This window comes from Cetorhinus maximus, chromosome 5 (genome assembly GCF_964194155.1).
Source record: "Cetorhinus maximus chromosome 5, sCetMax3.hap1.1, whole genome shotgun sequence".
Classification (NCBI taxonomy): domain Eukaryota; kingdom Metazoa; phylum Chordata; class Chondrichthyes; order Lamniformes; family Cetorhinidae; genus Cetorhinus; species Cetorhinus maximus.
In genome coordinates, this window is record NC_135883.1 from 2,787,520 (window position 1) to 2,810,164 (window position 22,645).

General features: G+C 44.5%; 1 protein-coding gene and 1 pseudogene across 2 annotated transcripts in view; both read right to left on the bottom strand.

The window, feature by feature from the left end:
- The window catches only part of msraa (methionine sulfoxide reductase Aa), a 385,986-nt gene that overhangs the window by 355,179 nt on the left and 8,162 nt on the right, over nt 1-22,645 (bottom strand). The window contains exon 1 of one of the 2 annotated variants that reach the window (XM_078541426.1): nt 4,824-5,019. The exons of the other annotated variant lie outside the window; for it this stretch is intronic. Within the exon in view, the coding sequence (XP_078397552.1) occupies nt 4,824-4,836 (13 nt within the window). The 5' untranslated portion in view covers nt 4,837-5,019. Of the gene's footprint in view, nt 1-4,823; nt 5,020-22,645 lie in introns of those variants that run through there. 2 annotated transcript variants of the gene reach the window in all.
- On the bottom strand, nt 11,015-13,190 carry LOC144680265 (uncharacterized; annotated as a pseudogene).

Here is a 22,645-nt window from a genome sequence, read left to right on the forward strand (position 1 = left end):
CCCATCTCTTCAGCATCTGTGACCAGTGATGCTGTGCTCCTGAAGGGCTCAGGTGCTGGAGGTGCACAAAAGATCAGGTGCTTTTAAAGTTTCATGGCTGCGTCTCCTTGATATGACCCTGCTCATAGAGCGCAAGCGAGTTGCCCACAGCCAAACAGAAGCCAGACATTTCGAGAGGCTATATTAAGATGTATGGAGTGTCTTCACTGCATGACAGCATCATCCTCCACAAATCTAGCAGTTGTGAGGGTCTCCCAAGCACGCCTGCCTCATCTGGCCAGTGCGAGGGCCTCACCACTGTTATCGTCACCTTCGAGGTCCTCCTCATCAGGGGAAATCCCTCCATCTCCTCCTCAGCCAGCTCCTCTACCCTTTACAACCTGACCTGTAAAGGGTGCAGCCGGCAATGACGATGTGTGACACTCTGTGGATTATATTGCAGGGCTCCATCAGACCAGTCCAGGCAACAGAACCTCATTTTCAGATCCCGATGGTTTGCTCCATCAAGTTGCAGCACAAACCTTTGCTCTTCTGCAGCCTGAGGCCACCGCACAGGTGTCATCAGCCACGTCCTGGCTCTCCTGGTCCCGGGCAAAATGCGCAGAGTTGTGTGCCCTCACGAAGATGGCATCCGTGACCTCATGGATGTACTTGCGGGTGGAGGCTTGTGATATCCCACAGAGGTCACCTGTGGAGCTCTGAAAGGAGCCACTGGCTTAAGAATTGAGTGTCTGTGGTCTCTTCCATTGCCATTGGCAGTGGATGCCATCCATGTCCCCCTGGCGCCAAATCCTGCAGTAGCTGGCAGATGTGACCAACTAGTTCCCTAGGCATGTGCAGTCTTTGACAACACTGGTTCTCGGTCATCTGCAAGAATGAAAGGCGGCATCTATAGAGCCAGGGCTTGGCTAGACGCTAACCAGTGACGGTTAACTGTGGCTCTTGGGCAGAGTGTGCGGGAGCCACATCTACCCCTTCCTCCTGAGGGTACTGCTTCTCCCTCTGTGCAGCCAGGAGTCGCAGTCGCTCTCTTCTCCGTTGTCTTCGTTCTCTGTACGCCACGAGGTACATAGCTAGGTCACCAGGCTCCATGCTCCCGATGTACTCCTCCTGCAGGATGAAAGAGAGAGATGCGAGGGTTAGCTTTGGTGTTCTAAGAACCTCTCTTGGTTAAGTTTGAAGGCCCCTTAACACATCTCAGAGAGTGCTGTCCACCACTTGGATGTCCGGAGTTTAGTGCGCTGCATGGCTGCCCTATAACCCACCCACCTCCACCCCCACTCCACCCGACTGATTGGTGGCAGCTTCACCCATTGGGCTGCAGGCTGTGCTCTCAGCTCAGGCACAGACATTCTCCTAACCCACACTGCAAGGCTGCACTGTTAGCTTGAACCATGGGGGAGACTGGTCCAAACCGGGATGGTGACATTGCAAAAGGGCTGTGAGCACCTCTGCCAGTGACTGCTCCATGGCTTTAGTGAGGAGATTGTACAACATGCCCAGATTGTACAACTGTTCTGCAGTTCACTAAAATGCTCATTAGTTTGCAGTCTGTGCCCAGGGGGTGAAAAGCTCTGGAGCATTTGGTGGCAATTTGATGCCTCTACATTGCGTGAGTGGGCAGATAAGCTGAGACCTGGCTCCATGCATGTCAATGTAGCTGCGCCTGAACTGTCTCAGCTGCAGAGGAATGGTCACTCCAAACAAGGTTTCCCTAATGCATGCCCGCTTCCCTCCCCTCCCACCCCCGGCATGTATTTATGCACTACCTTCAACCTCAGGGCAGCCCTTGCCCACCATCCCCCCCAAACACGCCTCTATCTTGAAGACCAACAGGCGACCTTTGCAAGTGCTGGTGCAACGTTACTGTGCACTCAGCTCCGAGTTCCCCTCAAAGTGTAGCCTGCCAAGTGCACACCTTATATATGCTGTTGTGAAACATGGGCAGATAATCCCGGCGGGCTGGCCTTATGAAATGCAGACGTATTACAATGAGGTTCCCGATGGCCGATGGCTGGAAAAGCAGTCCGCCATTGACGGGCAGAGCGGACGATGGCAAACTGATTTCACGACCACTTCTCGCCATATTGTCCGCTCACACCACCGAACACCCCCGACACCAGCGGGCAGGGAAAATTCCGCCCAACGTTTTTAATGGTTGATATTGACACAGGACAGTGTCAAACTTATTTTTGCACTTGCAACATACAAAGTGCCTCAAACTGAACATAGTCCTCTTTGTTAGTTATCTAAATCTTAATCCACAACAGTGACTGTGGGCCGGAATTTTACATTTCAGGAGTGAAGTTAGGAAACACTTCTTCACGTAAAGGGTGGGAGAAGTTTAGAATGCTCTTTGCAAATAGCAATTGATGCTAAGTCAATTATTATTGTTAAAATTGAGATTGATAGGTTTTTTTTGTTCGCCAAAGGTATTAAAGGAAAATAGGCCAAAGGCAGGTATAGAGAATCGAGATAAAAGCAAAATACTGCGGATGTTGGAAATTTGGAGCAAAAACAGAAAATGCTGGAAAATCTCAGCAGGTCTGACAGCATCTGTGGAGAGAGAAAGAGAGTTAACATTTTCGAGTCCGTATGACTTGGAACATTTTACTTCTCTTTAACTCTGAAGAAGAGTCATACGGACTCAAAACATTAACTCTCTTTCTCTCTCCACAGATGCTGCCAGACCTGCTGAGATTTTCCAGCATTTTCTGTTTTTGTATAGAGAATTGAATCTTGATCAGCTATGATCTCGCTGATTATGGGAAGTGGTACAAAGTGGCCTACTTCCACTCTTATATTTATTTTCTATTTTTACCTAATAGTAGGTTGATGAGCAGTGTGCTGTAGTAGGCAAGAAACCACTGAAAAATAAATATATATTTTAACCATATTTCCTGTGACATACATTATCATCTGAAGTAATCATTTATAATAATAAAAAATTATCAGGCTTTTAAAATCCTACTTATAGCTAGAAAACAGTGAAATTAAAGATCAAGATACTCGGATAAACTGATCAAAATGCATTCAGTTCTATTTTTTTCAAAATTATAGAAGGAAAACAAACAGCTACTTTTTGTCAAAAATGTATTTGAAAATGCAGTATGGTGGCTTTGCATACTGGTTTAATTAGATGCCTTACCAATTGTAGAATGAGCTAATGATTCACCACAAGATAAGTTACTTGCGTTGGACACCAAACAAAAGCAAGTGGCCTCGGTGTAGACAAGGCAAGGAAAACAAAAATATCGCAGGTTGAGCCACAGTGGTCCACTGAACTGCATCTACTATAAACCAGATCAAGAGAAACACTGGAAAAGGCCCTGACCCACATCACCCACCCTATGTTCCCTTTTAGTCAAGTGTAAGTGTGTGGATTGGATGGCTTAGACAGAGGCAAAAAGAGCTTAAAAAACTAAAATACAAATCATATAAATGTGAACACATATACAAAGGGCAATATTCCTAATTTTATCATTTGCATTCTGCTCAAAATGAAGATCCTATTTTGAAAGATTGCAATGCACGTAGAAATATACATTTTATGGATTTTACATTAAGTGATTGGAACTTCAACATTTTCCCACAACTCCTGAATTTTGTTTATCATTTGTACTTATAGGGAAACAGGCACACTTGATTCGTTCATACTGTTGCAGCCTAATTCAACAGCCTTTATATGATTAATAACTACACAAATCTTCAAGTTTACATTTCTCAACCTGTGAATGAAATCAGATTCTGAGATTATGCACCACACTAATGTTGTAATAAATGAACATTTACAGTATTCAGATCACTATAATTCTCAAGTGTAAATATTCTTTGTTAATCTGTGTTCCAAATTTTTTTAAAAAGCAGTTCCACAGGAATCAGTGTTTCTGTGCAACCAGCACTTGGAGAGTCATTGTAATAAGCCAGGCGCACTGCGGCAAAAAGACATGCTCATAACAGGTCGCATCCCTCCAACGAAGATAATTACTTGACTGATACTCTCTGTCTGAGATAAAAGAAAGCTGCTCGTACTCCTGTTTGATCCTGGAAGCAATATGATTAAAAATTCCCAGAAAACCCAAGCCTTTTGAATGTTTAACACCACATGAAAGTGAAGTTATCTGTAATCTAGACCTAAAGCATTCCCACTGACAAGAGTGATCCTGCTGGGTATCTATCCTGCTCCTCAAATAGCGCTGTATCCCAGCAACCTTTCTGTTGCCAAGGCAAACCCTGGAGAACAGTTGCTTGTAATCAGCCTACCGCAATCCTGTGGGTATATCTTTGTTCTGTTGCGTTTCATACCACTGCACAAAGCACAATGTGAGTTGAATGCTAAGCAGCATTGGAGGGCTCTAGGGACTGATTCAAGCCTTTGGTACAGTTCACTGTGCGATGACGTAGACAAGTCAGTCCTTCATGTAGGTTTTACTACACATAACAGCTGACGTGTATCAAGTTTCCTGAACAAAGAATATTTGATGAGGAGCACAACATACCCCCTGTTCTATCATCATGTCACTTGTTTACTTGTTGCTACGTGATTTAAGTACAAAGTCACAGAAGGTGCGAACCAGGAAACTGCCATTTCCCTTAGAATTTACGGCTTTAAAATAATGGGGAAGGCAACTCCTAAATTCTTTTCTGATGTTTTCCTTTTTTTAACAGATACATAGCCCACGATTACTGATCATCCGTGTTAAAAGGGGCAAGTGTCACTAAATCCAGACGGCGATTATAATGCTGCAGTTGAAAAACAAAAAAATTGCTTAAGCAGGAAACAGCTACTTCGAAGACGACTGTGCTTTAAAGATCTGACTTACCCCCTCCATTCATCACCTTGGGGCCTACTGTCTTAAAATCTGTACGTTTCAGAAATGCCGCTTAAAAACAATGTACTGCCTTGCAAAGCAAAAAAAAAAAATCATACCCAGAAATAGGCGTGAAGAGGTTAACAGCTACAGTATCCTGTGCTTCCCCCTTACGTATTTAAGTGAATTTAGATGAACAATGTTCAATGCTGTAGCCCACCCCTCCCCCAACCAATGGTGCAGCCAGCAGTACTGCAGAGCCCTTTGCAGCATGCTGATTACTGATTAGTCAGACACTTGCTTTGCCAAAAGGAGATACTTCAAACTTGAGCGTGGTTATCAATCCAATGACTCAGTTATACAGAAAGTTTTTTTGTTGCCGGCTGTGTGTGTGTATAGAGATGCTGAGGGTAGATTTCTGGAGCTGCCTAGTCGGTACTGGGTAGAGTCAGACGACCAGATCCACATGGAACAGCGTTCCCTGATACTTGCTCACATTCCACTTGGTTCTACACAAAATTATTCCATTTTAAAACTGCAAGAATAACACAGCACTTAGCCGATGAAACTCAGTGGGTGCCATAAGCTACAGGTATCATACAAAAATATTGGGGATAGGAAGACAGGATTTGTCACAACTACTTAACAATGGCCTATCCACGGAGTGCAACATCTGCATTGCTGCACATGGGATAACCCATACAAAATAAACCAAAATAAATCCACAATCAGTTAATGCTGTGTTTGCAATCAGTGATGATCAATGCTAAAGTTGCTCATTTTAATTACTTGCAAAACATCAAAGAAAATACATAGTGTGATTTGGTGGGGGGCGGGAGGGGAGGTTTATGGAGCCTGCAAGAGTGGGAAACATGGCATGTGGGGTGACTGAATGAGGCGGGATGCAAAATTTTGGATTTCCTGACAGCTCGAGATGCAGAGATTAAGTCAGCACCACGTCAGGCCCCATGCTGCCCTGTGGTGGATTCGCATTTGTAATACATGTGCACACCATGAATACGCATTAGCAAAAAAACCTTTTGTTGTTGCATCCTACCTTCAAGATAAAGTCAGCAGCGCATGAGAACGTTGTGGCAACCAATTACTGTTCAGTTAGAGATGGCGTGCACCAGTCGGCTTTGTGGGGTTGTGTCTGAGGTCAGCGGTACAAGGGAGGGGAGCAGGAGAATGGCAGCTTGCATGGGGGTTTGGAACTGGAATAAGAGAGTCAGGGTTGGCGGGGGCCGGCGGGGAGGGGGGGTGAGGGTTGAAAGATTGGGGTTCAGGTGCACGGAGGGGTGGAAGGGGGATCCAAGGGAGCACAGAGATTGGGGTCAGGGACACAGAGGAGGGAAGTGAGAAGAGCCTGGTCTCCTGTGTGTGGTGTGTGGTGGGGGTGGGAGGGCTGGGGGCACATCAGTCAGTCAAAAGTAAGAAAATGTGGGGCCTGAAGGGTGGTGTCAGTACTGCACAAATGTGGGTCCATCTTGGTCTTGGCTGGCAGAGTCCTTAAAGGTCTTTGTGTTCACCGACAACATTTCTATTCACCCCATTGAGAGTGATCTTGCACAATGTCCTTTACAACACATAGAAGATGGGCCAGCTGAGCCTACATGCTCATCCATGGCCCACAGAGTGGTAAGTGCAACACTGAACACTAACATGAACATTCAATAAAGAGCCAACAAAAAACACATTGTTTCTTCCACAATAAAGGAAATGTCCCTAACTCCCCTGTAAGTATCAATGTGTGCCAACCACGAGGCGTGCCTGTACTTTTAGTCTCTGACTAAGCTAATCCCAACAAATAATGACGATGCAAACACGAATAAAGTGAAACCAGTGTATTGTGAAATATCTACAAATGAAATTTCCAATTTGAAAAAACACCCGTACCATCTTTGTGCTCTCGATAAATATGATGTTACTGGCGATGGAGCTGGGTGGGAAAGTTGTGGCCGTGACGAAGAACCTCTGTTTGTCCAGGAGGCTCTTGTATAGCCAGCCCATAGCTGCTGCACTGTCAGCTGACTGCAGGTTTCACCACTGAAACGTTTCCTCTGCCACATGATCTCCCATATCTCCCATGCACACCGCCGGAGATTTACATGTTTACTGTAATCATCAGGGAAACAGCAAAAAGCAAGAGAGGGAAGTGGTGTGCACTTCCGGTTCCGGTGTCAGGAATGGCACATCACTGATAAGATTCCACCCCCGCTGAGTTTTTTAGCCTCTTACCATGTCTCGCATAAGAATCCCAAAGTGTTTCACATACAGTCAGGATTAAAGTGCAGAATACATTATTTAGGGTGTTTTATATAAATGCAAGTTGTTGTCATAGGTGTTAATGGCAATCGTTTTTGCAAACTTGCAAAATCTCATAAACAGCATTAAGCTGAATGATAAAGCTATACATGTTTTTGTCGACGTTAGAGAGAGGATTGTCGGCCCACCCTGCGAAAACCCTGCTCTGACATTACTATTTTGCTTTCTTAATAAACGCAGCTAATTTTCCACCCCTGCTCCACCTGGACACGGACATGGAAGAATGAAGCCCGACATGTCATGATGTCCCTCACACCTATTACCGTACAATTATAATCCCAAAAAGGGCACAGGCAGAGTGCCCCAATATTACAAGGTTCCATCCTCTTCCCTCTGCTTTGCATTTTAAGTATTCCCCAGGAACAGAGCAGAGAAAATGAACCACTTGTCCTTTCTTTGTCCTGTACTTGTGAATTTTCTAATTCCTGCACAGGAGCGTAAGTGTAAGACTCGTTGCCAAATCTCCCAATACGATACCAGATTCTCCAATCCCTCACACATTATTCCACACAGGCTTGAATTGTGCGGTCCTAGGGGAGAAATTAGCAGAGAAAAATTACCCACTCTCATGCATCTCGTAGTACTGACTGCAGGGAACATTAACACTGCAGGGATCAACAGACAGCAGCTTGGAACATCTTCGAATAAAAACATTAAACAGGGCCAGGAGTGGGGAAGGAGAAAGGTGATTGGAGAGCAGTCATGAGGACAACTGTATAAATTTTGATTGAGGGACTATGCTCTAAAAGGCAAGCAGCAATAAAATTAGTGTGCATGTAGGTTTTTTTTAAAATGCTGTACTTTTGCAATTTGTTCCACTTCTCCTGTAGTGTCTATAACTGAACTGTTAACTCTTCTATTCTTTCCACAGATAGTGATGACCTGCTGAATGTTTACGTTATTTTGTGGATTTCATTTTCAAATTTATAACATCCGCTCCAGGGCTTCAGCATGTAAACTAGGTGGAACTTGCATTCAAATACTGGAGAGATGCCTCACTGCAGGTACCATCTTTCCAATGAAGCCAATGGCCCTGTGATGGGGCCTGTTTCTGTGGCAGTATCACCTCCTTAGCTCAGCCGGGATTACCATTCACAAAATCGACAGTACAGAAGAGGCCCTTCGGCCCATCGAGTCTGCACCGACATGTGAGAAACACCTGACCTACCTACCTAATCCCATTTACCAGCACTTGGCCCATAGCCTTGAATGTTATGACGTGCCAAGTGCTCATCCAGGTGCTTTTTAAAGGATGTGAAGCAACCCGCCTCCACCACCCTCCCAGGCAGCGCATTCCAGACCGTCACCGCCCTCCGGGTAAAAACGTATTGCCTCACATCCCCCCCTAAACCTCCTGCTCCTCACCTTGAACTTGTGTTCCCTTGTGACTGACCTTTCAACTAAGGGGAACAGCTGCTCCCTATCCACCCTGTCCATGCCCCTCATAATTGCACACATCAATCAGGTCGCCCCTCATTCTTCTCTGCTCCAACAAAAACAACCCAAGTCTATCCAACCTCTCTTCATAACTTAAATGTTTCATCCCAGGCAACATCCTGGTGAATCTCCTCTGCACCCCCTCCAGTGCAATCACATCCTTCCTGTAATGTGGCGACCAGAACTGCGCACAGTACTCCAAGTGTGGCCTCACCAAGGTTCTATACAACTCCAACATGACCTCCCTACTTTTGTAATCTATGCCTCGATTGATAAAGGCAAGTGTCCCATATGCCTTTTTCACCACCCCACTAACATGCCCCTCCACCTTCAGAGATCTATGGACACACACACCAAGGTCCCTTTGTTCCTCAGAACTTCCTAGTGTCATGCCGTTCATTGAATACTTCCTTGTCAAATTACTCCTTCCAAAGTGTATCACCTCACACTTTTCAGGGTTAAATTCCATCTGCCACTTATATGCCCATTTGACCATCCCGTCTATATCTTCCTGTAGCCCAAGACACTTAACCTCACTGTTAACCACCCAGCCAATCTTTGTGTCATCCACAAACTTACGAATCCTACCCCCCCTATGTCGTTTATATAAATGACAAATAATAGGGGACCCAGCACAGATCCCTGTAGTACGCCACTGGACACTGGCTTCCAGTGACTAAAGCATCCTTCTGTCATCACTCTCTGTCTCCTACAACTAAGCCAATTTTGAATCCACCTTATCAAATTACCCTGTATCCCATGTGCATTTGCCTTCTTATAAGTCTCCCATGTGGAACCTTGTGAAAGGCTTTGCTGAAATCCATATAAACTACATCAACTACACTACCCTCATCTACACACCTGGTCACCTTCTCAAAAAATTCAATCAAGTTTGTTAGGCATGACCTCTCTCTGACAAAGCCATGCTGACTATCCCTGATCAAACCTTGCCTCTCCAAGCGGAGATAGATTCTCTCCTTTAGAATTTTCTCCAACAGTTTCCCTACCATAGACGTGAGACTCACTGGCCTGTAGTTCCCTGGCTTATCTCTGCAACCCTTCTTAAATAGCGGAACCACATTAGCTGTTCTCCAGTCCTCTGGCACCTGCCTCCTGGCCAGAGAAGAATTAAAAATTTGGGTCAGAGCCCCTGCGATCTCTTCCCTTGCCTCCCTCAGCAGTCTGGGACACAAATCATCCAGACCTGGAGATTTGTTCACTTTTAAGCCTGCCAACACCTCCAATACCTTGTCACTCTCTATATCAATTTGCTCAAGAACCTCGCAGTCTCTCTCCACCCGAGTTCCATACCTTCACATCTGTCTTCACCCAAGAGAATGAGGATGAAGTATTCCTTCAACGCTCTACCGATGTCCTCTAGCTCCACCCATAGATTGCCCCCTTGGTCCCTAATGGCCTAATCTTTCCCTGGTTATCCTCTTCCCATTGATATACTTATAGAATATCTTGGGATTTTCCCTACTTTTACCAGCTAGAGCTTTCTCATATCCCATCTTTGCTTTCCTAATTGCTTTCTTAAGCTCCGACTTACATTTTCTGTACTCTATTAATGCCTCTGCTGATTTGCTTCTCTTGTACCTGCTAAAAGCCTCTCTTTTCCTTCTCATCGTATCCTGAATATCTCTGGTCATCCATGGTTCTCTGGGCTTGTTACTCCTTCCTATCACCCTAGAGGGAACATGTTGAGTCTGTACCCTCCCCATTTCCTTTTTGAACACCCCCTACTGCTCCTCTGTAGATTTCCCCACAAGTAGCTGTTCCCAGTCTACCTTGGTCAGATCCTGCCTTATTTTACTAAAATCCGCTCTCTACCAATCCAAAACATTTTTTTGCAACTTGTCTATTTCATTGTCCATAACAAGCTTAAACTGTACCATGTTGTGGTTGTTATCACTAAAATGCTCCCCCACCACCGCCTCAGCCACCTGTCCGGCTTCATTCCCCAGAATTAGGTCCAGCACTGCGCTGTCCCTTGTTGAACCCTCTACATATTGACCTAAAAAGTTCTCCTGAATACATTTCAAGAAATCCACTCCATCCAAGCCCTTAACACTATGTCTATCCCAAATAATTTTGGGAAAGTTGAAATCACCTAATATAATTACCCTATTGTTATTGTTTTTACACACCTCCGCAAATTATGCACATATTTACTCCTCAATTTCCCGCTGACTATCTGGGGGTCTATAATAAACACCTAACAATGTGGCTGCCCCTTTTTTATTCCTAAGCTCTACCCACAAAGCTTCATTCGATGCTCCCTCCAAGATATCATCTCTCCTTACTGCAGTAACTGACTCCTTAACTAATAATGCAATTCCTCCTCCTCTTTTACCCCCTCCCGTCTCACCTGAAGATCCTATATCCCGGAATGTTGAGCTGTCAATCCTGTTTTTGTTCTCTGCTTGTTGGAGTTTTTTCTAGAGAGCCGAATAATTGGTCTGCAGCTGGCAAAGCTGGTCTTCCTCGTTCATCAGTTCGTGAACTTGCTCTTTTATTGCCTGGACCTCTGCCATCAACTCTCGAATTCTGGCCTTTTCAACTGGGAACCGATTCCGAGCCCCAGCCTCGCTCAGGGTTTCACTTTTCTCCATTGCCTTGCCTTTGCTCATCTGCTTGTTGTTTTCTTCCAGCTGACGGCTCAGGAGGTTTGCTTTGGCTTGTTCGCTTTTGAAGTTTCACGCAAGCTGGGGATACTCATCCTCAGTCTTCATCAGGTCACCTTCAACCACCTCCAACTGCTTCAATCAAAACTTCAAATCGCTCTATTTCCAGTGTGAGCTCTTGAATTTTGTTATTGTCCAGCTGAGCTTCTCCTGAAAGTTTCTCGAGTTCTTACTTGGCTTGATTTTGGAGTGCCTCTTCTACACAGTGAAGCCTCTTCTTCAACAAGCCAACTCAAAGTCCAGATCATTTGACTTTAGCTCTTCTCCTTTGAGTTTCACCTTCAATTCATTCTTTTCATCGAGGAGGGTGGATACTTTCTCCTCCATCTCCTATTTCAAAAGCTTCTTGTTTTGTCCGGTCAGTTTCTCTGTTACCTGTGTTGTTTTACTTTGTTCCTGCTTCAGCTTGTTATTAAGGTCATTAACTTGTTGCTCTTCCTCTCCTCTTGTCCACCAACATCACGATGAAAGATTTCGACTTGGTCAAGTCATTTTTCAAGATGAATTCACTTTTCCCCCACTCTAGCTTCTGACAATTCGAGTTATTTCACTCGGCCTTTCGCTAATTCCAACTCATTGATTAAGTCTTTGGTCAGATTCTTCTCTTTATGCAGCTTAACATGCAGCTGGGAACATTCCAAATTGCTTTTGTTATAAGCACCTTCCTGTTTTTCTAGATTGACCATTTTTCTCTGTAGTTTTTCCACTTCCAGTTTCAAGTTCCTTCTCTGGAGCTCTGCGTCTTTCAATCTTTTCTTCAGTTCCGTGCCCTAATCTTCCTCCTTGGTTATTTCCTAACCCTTACCCTCCATCTCCAGTACCCGCTTCCGCAGGTTTTCCACCTCAGGTTGGAGTTGTGGCTAATTTTAGCCCGCAATTCCTGAAGCTCCTCCTCGCTTTTCTGTGAACTGTTGTTGGCTTCCTCCAGCTCTTCAAGTCAGTGGTTCAGACCGGACAGCTTTTGCCATAACTGGAGGTTCTGAGATTCTTGGTTGGCAAGTTTGGCCATCATCTCGTCATGCTCTTGCAAAGACTGGGCAGACGTGTGCCCGCGTTCTGCCTCCACTCCCCATAATGGTTTGTTTTAGTGTCTTGAGGGGAGGGGGGGACACTGCCTGGCCATTTATTTTTTTATATATACAGCTGAGCAGACAGTTTAATGTCTCAGCTGAAAGAAGGCACTTTCAATAGTTCAGCATTCACTCATCATTTTGGGGCACCCCTGTCCTTTGGGGACCCCGTGCCACACACAGTGTTTCATTGTAAATCCACCTTTGAATGAAGCGCTTAAAAATAATGATATAATGGCACAATTTAAAGAGTGGAGAACTCTTCCAGTGTCCTAGTCAACAAGCAATACCATCAAAAATAGATCAGTCTTTGGTGTGTGGGACCTTGTTGTGTTCAAGCAGGCCAGAGTGATAGTCCACATAACAGCAGAAACCATACTTTGTGATTATAGCATCAGCTGTGAAGCACTTTGGGATGTCCTGAGGAGGTGAGAGGCACTATACAATGGTGGTGGCAGCCTTCCATCTCCTGAGACACGGTTTGCACCGTGGTGGTCAACTCTGTGGTTAAGGATTTCCTGGTAGCAACTCAGGAGCCGCACTCCAGCATGGCAGTTCCTGCTGCATTTGCTGCAGAGGAAGACAGTGGGCTGAGAAGATGCAGGATTTACTGGCCTCAGTTTTCTCTGGGCCCTCCTTCTCAACCAGCTGAGCTTTACGTATCTGCTCGCCTCTCCCAATGCCCCTCCAGTCAGTTTCCAGAGGTCACGGCCGTCAGTGACTGTCTCCCAGTTATCACTGGGAATGACCACCATCTTCATATCTGACTTGCAGGTGTCTTTAGCGGAGGAATGGGCACCCAGGAGGTCATAATTCAGTAGCCAGTTCATTGTACAGAAGGTCTTTGGGTATATGGCCATCACCCATCTGATGAACACGGCTGAGCCAGCGCAGACGTCATTGGCTTTTTGTGGTGTATGAATTTCAGTGCTAGTGTAATCTTAGATAGGTAGGCCATACATCCCCAAGACTGGCGGACCGTATCAAACAGCAATGTCCCTTCCGCTGTTCACAATAGATAGGGTACAGACCGTACCCAACCAGCCCGTGCTTGCAAAACTCAAAACACAGTGTCCAACATTAGATGTGACCCCGCGATTGGACAACAATTGCTAAATAATCCTCAATGTGCTAAGAATTACGCTGACAACCAATTTAAGATTGTCAGTCGGGCTTACTGTGTGGCACATTTGTGTACTGGAAGCTACATATATTAATACACAGGGCCCTATTCTTTGCAGACAGGTACACACATTGCATCTGTTTCAGCTTAAACAAAATAAGTGACAGCCATTCGCTGACTCATTCCTCAGGGCAATGCCTTGGCCAATCAGAGTGAAGCTGTATGGTTTAAATTTTAAACAATTCTTGGCAGTTAAACTGTCAGTCACCATCAGTTCTCCATTCTCCATGGCAATGCCACTTACCAACCAATCAGCACTCTTTTAGTATAAATTATCGTCTTCCCCTTATATTGGTATTCTCGCAAGCGTTCTGATGAGTGCAAGGCGAAAAGCTTAGACATGTCTCTTTTTTCAGCAACTATATCACCATTCCTTCACCATTACTGGGTCAGAAACCTGGAACTCCCGACCTAACAGCACTATGGATGTACCCACACTACATGAACTGTAGTGGTACAAGATGGCAGCTCACCACCACCACCTTTCCAAGGGCAATTCGGGATGGGCAATAAATGCTGGCCCCGCCAGTAATGCCCACATCCCATGAAACAATAAAAATACAGATCACATGACCCCTTTCATTTACCCTGAGCTTAGAGCTATAGTCTCAAGATATAAATATCTTATCAACCTCATAACTGTAATAATGCTTTCAAACTATTGACCTGAATATTTGTTGCTGGTACTCTTATTGATCTGCTCATTCACCCCCACTGTGTAATTCTGTTTTTATTCTGATTGAATCTGTTGCAATCGCTGTGAATGCCTTTGTTCTTGTACAGGGTCACAATCTTTGCGTCACGCATATCCTGGGGCACTGCCCAATCCCTCCAGCAGAGACAGAGAGGTTTGTACAGACACTGCAGGAGTGCAGTTTTCATGTGCTTGATGAGCTCAGGTGGTATAAGATCAATACCTGGAGCTTAGCACATAGCAAGTGAGTCAATAGCTTTGCTAAGCTCCTCCATGCGATTGCAACTATTGTTAGGGCATCTTCCTGCTGAGCATCATGGGAAAAGTATTTGCCAGTGTTGTCCTCGTCAGACTGCAGATCCTGGCTGAATGCATCTACCCCAAATCCCAGTGTGGCTTCAGAACTGGAAGATCTACCACTGACATGATCTTCAGTCCAGCAGCTGCAAGAGAAATGTCAGGAACAAAGGGGACAACTATATTTTGCCTTCATCAGTCTCACCAAGGCATTCGACCATGTGAACAGAGGTGATTTATTTAAGCTGCTGGAGAAAATTCGATGCCTGCTGAAGCTGCTCAATGTGATCTCCTTTTGCCATGACAACATGATGGGTAAGGTCAGCTATGATGGGCAATCTCAGAACCCATTTTGATCTGCAGTGGGGTCAAACAGGGTTGTATTCTGGCACGGACACTCTGACATATTCTTCTATTTGCTGTTGCCATATACCTCCACAGGGGCTGTCTACTTACATACCATAATGACAAAGCTGTATAGCCTTGCTCACCTGAGATCCAAGATAAAGGATGCTCTACTCTGATGATGACCCACTATCATTCCATACCGAGGAACACCTTCAGCGGCAAATGGACAGGCACTCTCACACCTGTAAAGAGTTTGGTTTGACCATCAGCAACAGGTAGACAAATGTCATGGTCCAGAATGTTGCCATACCTTCATCTATCAGCGTTGACAATGTGATGCTGGAGGTTAGAACATAAGAACATAAGAACTCAGAGCAGGAGTAGGCCCTCGAGCTGAATACGATCATGGCTGATCTCATTTTGGCCTCAACTCCAATTTCCTGCCCTCTCCCCTTAACCTTTCAACCCTTTACTAATTAAAAATCTGTCTACCTCCTCCTTAAATTTATTCAGTGTCCCGGCATCCACTGCACTCTGAGGTAGTGAATTTGAGAAAGATAATTCCTCCTCATCTCTGATTTAAATCTACCTCCCCTTAGCCTAAAATCATGGCCTCTTGTTCTAGAACGCCCCACAAGGAGAAACATCCGCTCCATGTCTACTTTTGTCTATCCCCTTTAGCATCTTATATACCTCAATTAGATCTCCTCTCATCCTTCTAAACTCTAAAGAGTATAGGCCTAAACTGCTCAATCTCTCCTCATAAGACAAGCTCTGCATCTCTGGAATCAATCTAGTGAATCTCCTCTGAACCGCCTCCAGTGCAACTACATCCTTCCTCAAGTAAGGGGACCAAAACTGTGCACAGTACTCCAGGTGCGGTCTCACCAATGCCTTGTACAGTTGCAACAACACTTCCCTATTTTTATACTCTATTCCTTTTGCAATAAATGCCAATATTCCATTTGCCTTCCTTATTACCTGCTGTACCTGCATACTAGCTTTCAGCGATTCATGCACGAGGACACCCAGATCCCTCTGCACTGAAGCATCCTGAAGTTTCTCTCCATTTAAATAATAAGTCGCCTTTTTATTCTTCTGACCAAAATGGATGACCTCACACTTATACACGTTAAACTCTATCTGCCAGATTTTAGGCCCATTCACCTAACCTGTCCACGTCCATTTGTAAATTTCTTATTTCTTCATTGCAACTTACTTTCCCACCTATTTTGGTGTCATCTGCAAATTTAGCTATAGTACCTTCTATCCCTGAATCCAAGTCATTAATATAGATTGTAAATAGTTGGGGCCCAAGGACCGAACCCTGTGGCACCCCACTAGTTACAGCTTGCCATCAGAAAAAGACCCATTTATCCCGACTCTCTGCTTTCTGTTGGTTAGCCAATCCTCTATCCAAGCTAATATATTACCCCTAACTCCATGTGATCTTATCTTGTGTATTAATTTTTTGTGCGGCACCTTATCAAAGGCCTTCTGGGAGTCCAGATATACTACAGGATCCCCTTTATCCACTTTGCTTGTCGCATCTTCAAAGAACTCTAGCAAATTAGTCAAACATGATTTACTCTTCATAAAAACATGCTGACTCTGATGGATTGCATTTTGACTTTCCAATTCCTTAATAATGGATTCCAACAATTTCCCAATGACAGATGTTAAACTAACTGGTCTATAGTTTCCTACTTTCTGCCTCCCCCCTCCTTTTTGAATAAGGGCATTATATTCGCATTTTTCCAATCCACTGGAACCTTTCCAGAATCCAGGGAATTTTGGAATATTATTACCAATGCATCCACTATCTCCGCTGCCACTTCCTTTAAGACTCTGGGATGTAGGCCATCAGGTCCTGGGGACTTGTCACCCTTTAATCCCAATAGTTTGCTCAGTACTTTTTCTCTAGTGATGGTGATTGTTCTAAGTTTCTCCTTCTCTATACCCTCTGCGCTACCTGTTACTATTGGAGTGGTAATAGTGTCCTCCACCATGAAAACTGAGGCAAAATATTGATTAAGCGTCTCTGCCATTTCTGCGTTCCCCACTATTAACTCCCCAGTATCATCCTCCAAGGGACCAACATTCACTTTAACTACTCTCTTTCCTTTTATATATCTGTAGAAGCTTTTGCTATCAGTTTTTACATTTTGCGCTAGTTTTCTTTCATAGCTTAAGAGCTGGTGCAGGAGGGAGGGTTTTAGATTCCTGGATCACTGGGACCGCTTCTGGGGAAGATGGGACCTGTACAAGCGGGATGGTCTACATCTGAACCAGAGCGGAACTAACATCCTTGTGGGTGGGTTTGCTAGTGCTGTTGGAAGGAGTTTAAACCAATTCAGCACGGGGAGGGGACAAAGAATGTTAGCAGAATAGGGACACATCATAATACAGTAAAACAATCAAGTCAGAGGGAGTACAGCTGCAATATGCTTCAAGGGAGTGAGGCAAGGCTGGGTGGCCTCTACTTTAATGCCAGGAGTATTGCAGGTAAAACGGATGAGTTAAGGTTGAGGATTGACATGTGGAATTGTGATATAGTAGCCATCACTGAGACATGGTTGAGGGAGGGGCAGGATTGGCAGCTCAACATTCCGGGATATAGGATCTTCAGGCGAGACAGGGGAGGGGGTAAAAGACGATGCATTGCATTATTAGTTAAGGAGTCAGTTACTGCAGTAAGGAGAGATGATATCTTGGAGGGGGCATCGAATGAAGCTTTGTGGGTAGAGCTTAGGAATAAAAAAGGGGCAGCCACGTTGTTAGGTGTTTATTATAGACCCCCAGATAGTGAGCAGGAAATTGAGGAGCAAATATGTGTACAATTTGCGGAGGTATGTAAAAACAGTAACAATAGGGTAATTATAATAGGTGATTTCAACTTTCCCAACATTAATTGGGATAGACATAGTATTAAAGGCTTGGATGGAGTGGATTTCTTGAAATGTGTACAGGAGAACTTTTTAGGTCAATATGTAGAGGGTCCAACAAGGGATGGCGCAGTGCTGGCTCTAATCCTGGGGAATGAAGCTGGACAGGTGGCTGAGGTGGTGGTGGGTGAGCATTTTAGCGATAGCAACCACAACATGGTACAATTTAAGCTTCTTATGGACAAAGAAATAGACAAGTTGCAAAAAAATGTTTTGGATTGGGGGAGAGCGGATTTTAGTAAAATAAGGCAGGATCTGGCCAAGGTAGACTGGGAGCAGCTACTTGTGGGGAAATCTACAGAGGAGCAGTGGGGGGCATTCAAAAAGGAAATGGGGAGGGTACAGACTCAACATGTTCCCTCTAGGGTGATAGGAAGGAGTAACAAGCCCAGAGAACCATGGATGACCACAGATATTCAGGTTACGATGAGAAGGAAAAGAGAGGCTTTTAACAAGTACAAGGGAAGCAAATCAGCAGAGGCATTAGTGGAGTACAGAAAGTGCAGGATGGAGCTTAAGAAAGCAATTAGGAGAGCAAAGAGGGGATATGAGAAAGCTTTGGCTGGTAAAAGTAGGGAAATCCCAAGATATTCTATAAGTATATCAATGGGAAGAGGATAAGTAGGGAAAGAGTAGGGCCCATGAGGGACCAAGGGGGCAATCTATGGATGGAGCCAGAGGACATCGCTAGAGTGTTGAACGAATATTTCACATCCGTCTTCACCCAAGAGAATGAGGATGAAGGTATCGAACTCGGGGAGAGAGACTGCGAGGTTCTTGAGCAAATTGACATAGGGAGTGACAAGGTATTGGAGGTGTTGGCAAGCTTAAAAGTGAACAAATATCCAGGTCTGGATGATTTGTGCCCCAGACAGCTGAGGGAGGCCAGGGAGGAGATCGCAGGGGCTCTGACCCAAATTTTTAATTCCTTTCTGGCCATGGGGGAGGTGCCAGAGGACTGGAAAATAACTAATGTGGTTCCGCTATTTAAGAAGGGTTATAGAGATAAGCCAGGGAACTACAGGCCAGTGAGTCTTATGTCAGTGGTAGGGAAACTACTGGAGGAAATTCTAAAGGAGAGAATCTATCTCCACTTGGAGAGGACAGGTTTGATCAGGGATAGTCAGCATGGCTTTGTCAGAGGGAGGTCATGCCTAACAAATTTGATTGAATTTTTTGAGGAGGAGATGAGGTGTGTAGATGAGGGTAGTGCAGTTGACGTAGTTTATATGGATTTCAGCAAAGCCTTTCACAAGGTCCCACATGGGAGACTTATAAAGAAGGCAAATGCACATGGGATACAGGGTAGTTTGATAAGGTGGATTCAAAATTGGCTTAGTTGTAGGAGACAGAGGGTGATGACAGAAGGATGCTTTAGTCACTGGAAGCCAGTGTCCAGTGGCGTACTACAGGGATCTGGGTCTGGGTCCCCTATTTTTCGTCATTTATATAAACAACATAGATGACTATGTGGGGGATAGGATTAGTAAGTTTGCGGATGACACAAAGATTGGCCGGTTAACAGTGAGGTTAAGTGTCTTGGGCTACAGAAAGATATAGACGGGATGGTCAAAAGGGCAGATAAGTGGCAGATGGAATTTAACCCTGAAAAGTGTGAGGTGATACACTTTGGAAGGAGTAATTTGACAAGGAAGTATTCAATGAACGGCATGACACTAGGAAGTTCTGAGGAACAAAGGGACCTTGGTGTGTGTGTCCATAGATCTCTGAAGGCGGAGGGGCATGTTAGTGGGGTGGTGAAAAAGGCATTTGGGAAACTTGCCTGTATCAATTGAGGTATAGATTACAAAAGTAGGGAGGTCATGTTGGAGTTGTATAGAACCTTGGTGAGGCCACACTTGGAGTACTGTGCGCAGTTCTGGTCGCCACATTATAGGAAGGATGTGATTGCACTGGAGGAGGTGCAGAGGAGATTCACCAGGATGTTGCCTGGGATGAAACATTTAAGTTATGAAGAGAGGTTGGATAGACTTGGATTGTTTTCGTTGGAGCAGAGAAGACTGAGGGGCGACCTGATCGAGGTGAACAAGATTATGAGGGGAATGGACAGGGTGGATAGGGAGCAGCTGTTCCCCTTAGTTGAAGGGTCAGTCATGAGGGGACACAAGTTCAAGGTGAGGGGCAGGAGGTTTAGGGGCGATGTGAGGAAAAGCTTTTTTACCCAGAGGGTGGTGACGGTCTAGAATGCACTGCCTGGGAGGGTGGTGGAGGCGGGTTGCCTCACATCCTTTAAAAAGTACCTGGATGTGCACTTGGCACGTCATAACATTCAAGGCTATGGGCCAAGTGCTGGAAAATGGGATTAGGTAGGTAGGTCAGGTGTTTCCCATGTATCGGTGCAGATTCGATGGGCCGAAGGGCCTCTTCTGCACTGTGTGATTCTGTGAAGAAGGACTCTTCAAGGTCAAAAGGGCTGGGTGTTCCATTGTTGTTTCCAGTGCCTAGGTCGATGCCAGGTGGCCCGTCCAGTTTCATTCTTTTCTGACTTTTCTGCAGCAGTTAATACAACTGAGTGGCTATTTCAAAGCTATTTCAAAGGGCATTTAAGAGTCAACCACATTGCTGTGGGTCTGAAGTCATATGTCAGCCAAACCAGGTCAGATGGCAGATTTCCTTCCCTAAAGGACATTAGTGACCCAGATGAGTTTTTACAACAATCTGCAATGGTTTCATGGTCACCATTACTGAGACCATCTTTTAATTCCAGAGTTACTAATTGAATTTAAGAGAGACAGTAATTTAAGAGAGACAGTAGTCAGCAGAGTGAGAAGAGGGTGCTTTGCAAGTTACCACAGCCGAAGTGGGAGGGAGACAGTCGCTAGTTGAAGAGACACATTTGAGGAATTTGAACTCGTGCTCCCAAAGCATTAGCCTGGTCCTCTGGATGGCTAGTCCAGTGACATTCGCCATGGGGACATGCGCCACCACCTCCCTCTTCCACACTTCTGCAGTCTGCCTGACATTAAGTCTGCATGGTTTGTTTGCTAGAGATCAAAGGAGGGTTAGATTGTTTCATTGAGAAGGAGATGCAAGGTATTTACACTTGAAGAAAAGGATAGCGGCCTCTGAGTTTACGAGTATTCTCGGAGTCTCCCAAAGTCCCAGAAAAGTGCTGAAGGTACTGGCTTTTAAATAGTTGAGCTGTAAACAGTCCATTTACTTGTGAGATGAAAAAGAATTGGGGTCAAGGATAACTAATTATCATTTCTGTCTAGAATGTTAACGTGTTAGTTAATGTGTTTCACATCGCCACCAGGAAGAGGGCAGAGGAAGGTATTTTTGAGATCAGGTTACAGGCTTTCCTACAAATCAATGAATATCACAGGGAGAGACAGTTCTGTGTAGTTGTAGAGAGGGAAGAGGCTGCTTGGCTTTGCAAGTTACCATAGCCAGAAGTGGGAGGGGGGCAGTCGCTAATTGAAGAGACGCATCCAGGAGCCATCTAAAGATTTCAGGAGATTCGTCCTAACATGGCTAGGGGGTAGAAGAATCATCAGAATAGGAGTTACTGCTGGTGCTGGATTTAACAAACTCTCCAAAAACTGGGGAAAGTGCCTGGGGACGTTCACTTACTGCTTGGCGAAATGGCGATACCAACGAGAACCCGTTGGAAGCTGGTAGCAACCGTGGACTTTTTGCTAAAAGGATTGTAAATTCCAGGCAATGGTTAAGGAGTATACAAAGAGAATATCACTTTCTGTCGTTTAAAGTATAAGTTGCCTGCAAAAAGAACATGGTGTTCAGCCAATAGTGTTTTTTTAGTAGTTTGTTACAGTAAAAGTTTCACAACATGAAATCTTGTCATGTCATACTTTCAGCTAATAACATTTAGAGAGATTTGAACTTCCAGTTACTAGTCTCTGCAAAGATCAGAACAAAATCATTAAAGCTACAACTGCGCAAATAAATAGTGAAAGTTTCTAGAATATGTGTCAGTAATAGTGGTTAAGCTTCTCGAGATATTTTACAGTGTTAAAGGTATTATTTAAATGCAAGTTGTTGGTGTTGTTTAAGTAATATGGCAACTCCTTGGCAAAACCTGGCCTTACTTAGCAACATCATACCTACCCTACTTTGCATGCACCAATGAAAACCCATCTTTTGCTTCTAGCATCAGTACAACGCAAGTGATGTAAACTATCTGTAAATGCTCTGAAGGGTTATACAGATTCAAAACATTAACTCTGTTTTTCTCTCCACAGATGCTGTCAGACCTGCTGAGATTTTCCAGCATTTTCTGTTTTTATTCCAGATTTCCAGCATCCACAGTGTTTCGCTTTTATATCATGATATAAACTATCATTGGGGTGACTAGTTTTCTGCATGTCTAACAAGCCTATTGCATTCTGCGTGAAATTAAAATGAAGATTCAAAATGGCTTCTGGATTCCAGAAGATGGGCTTTTGTCTTCAACTTACATATAGAAAAGTGTTAACAAATCAGGAAAACATCGATTGGGTTGTGTGAACATCACGTGGCAATGCAGATATGGGGTTGTCAGAAATAAAAGCATTAAGCTACATTCCAAAAAATGTAAAGATTAATTAGAAAAATAAACCTATTGCCAAACAAACATGAAAGGTTGGGTGTCAGGGCATTGGTAAGTAAAACTGAACTAAATACGAATGCTGGAGGTGGATTTACAGGCTGTCGGTAAGGAGACACGCTCACTATTTGATGCTGTCAAGAGCAAAGAGTAGACACTTCCACAAAATGACCCAAAAATGGCCGTTTACAGTATTTCCCTGGAGGTCTCATCAATTGCTCGCCTGAGTTATAGCAGGGCAAGCAGGAGAGCCCCAGGGGAATTTCAGGCCTTTTACCATT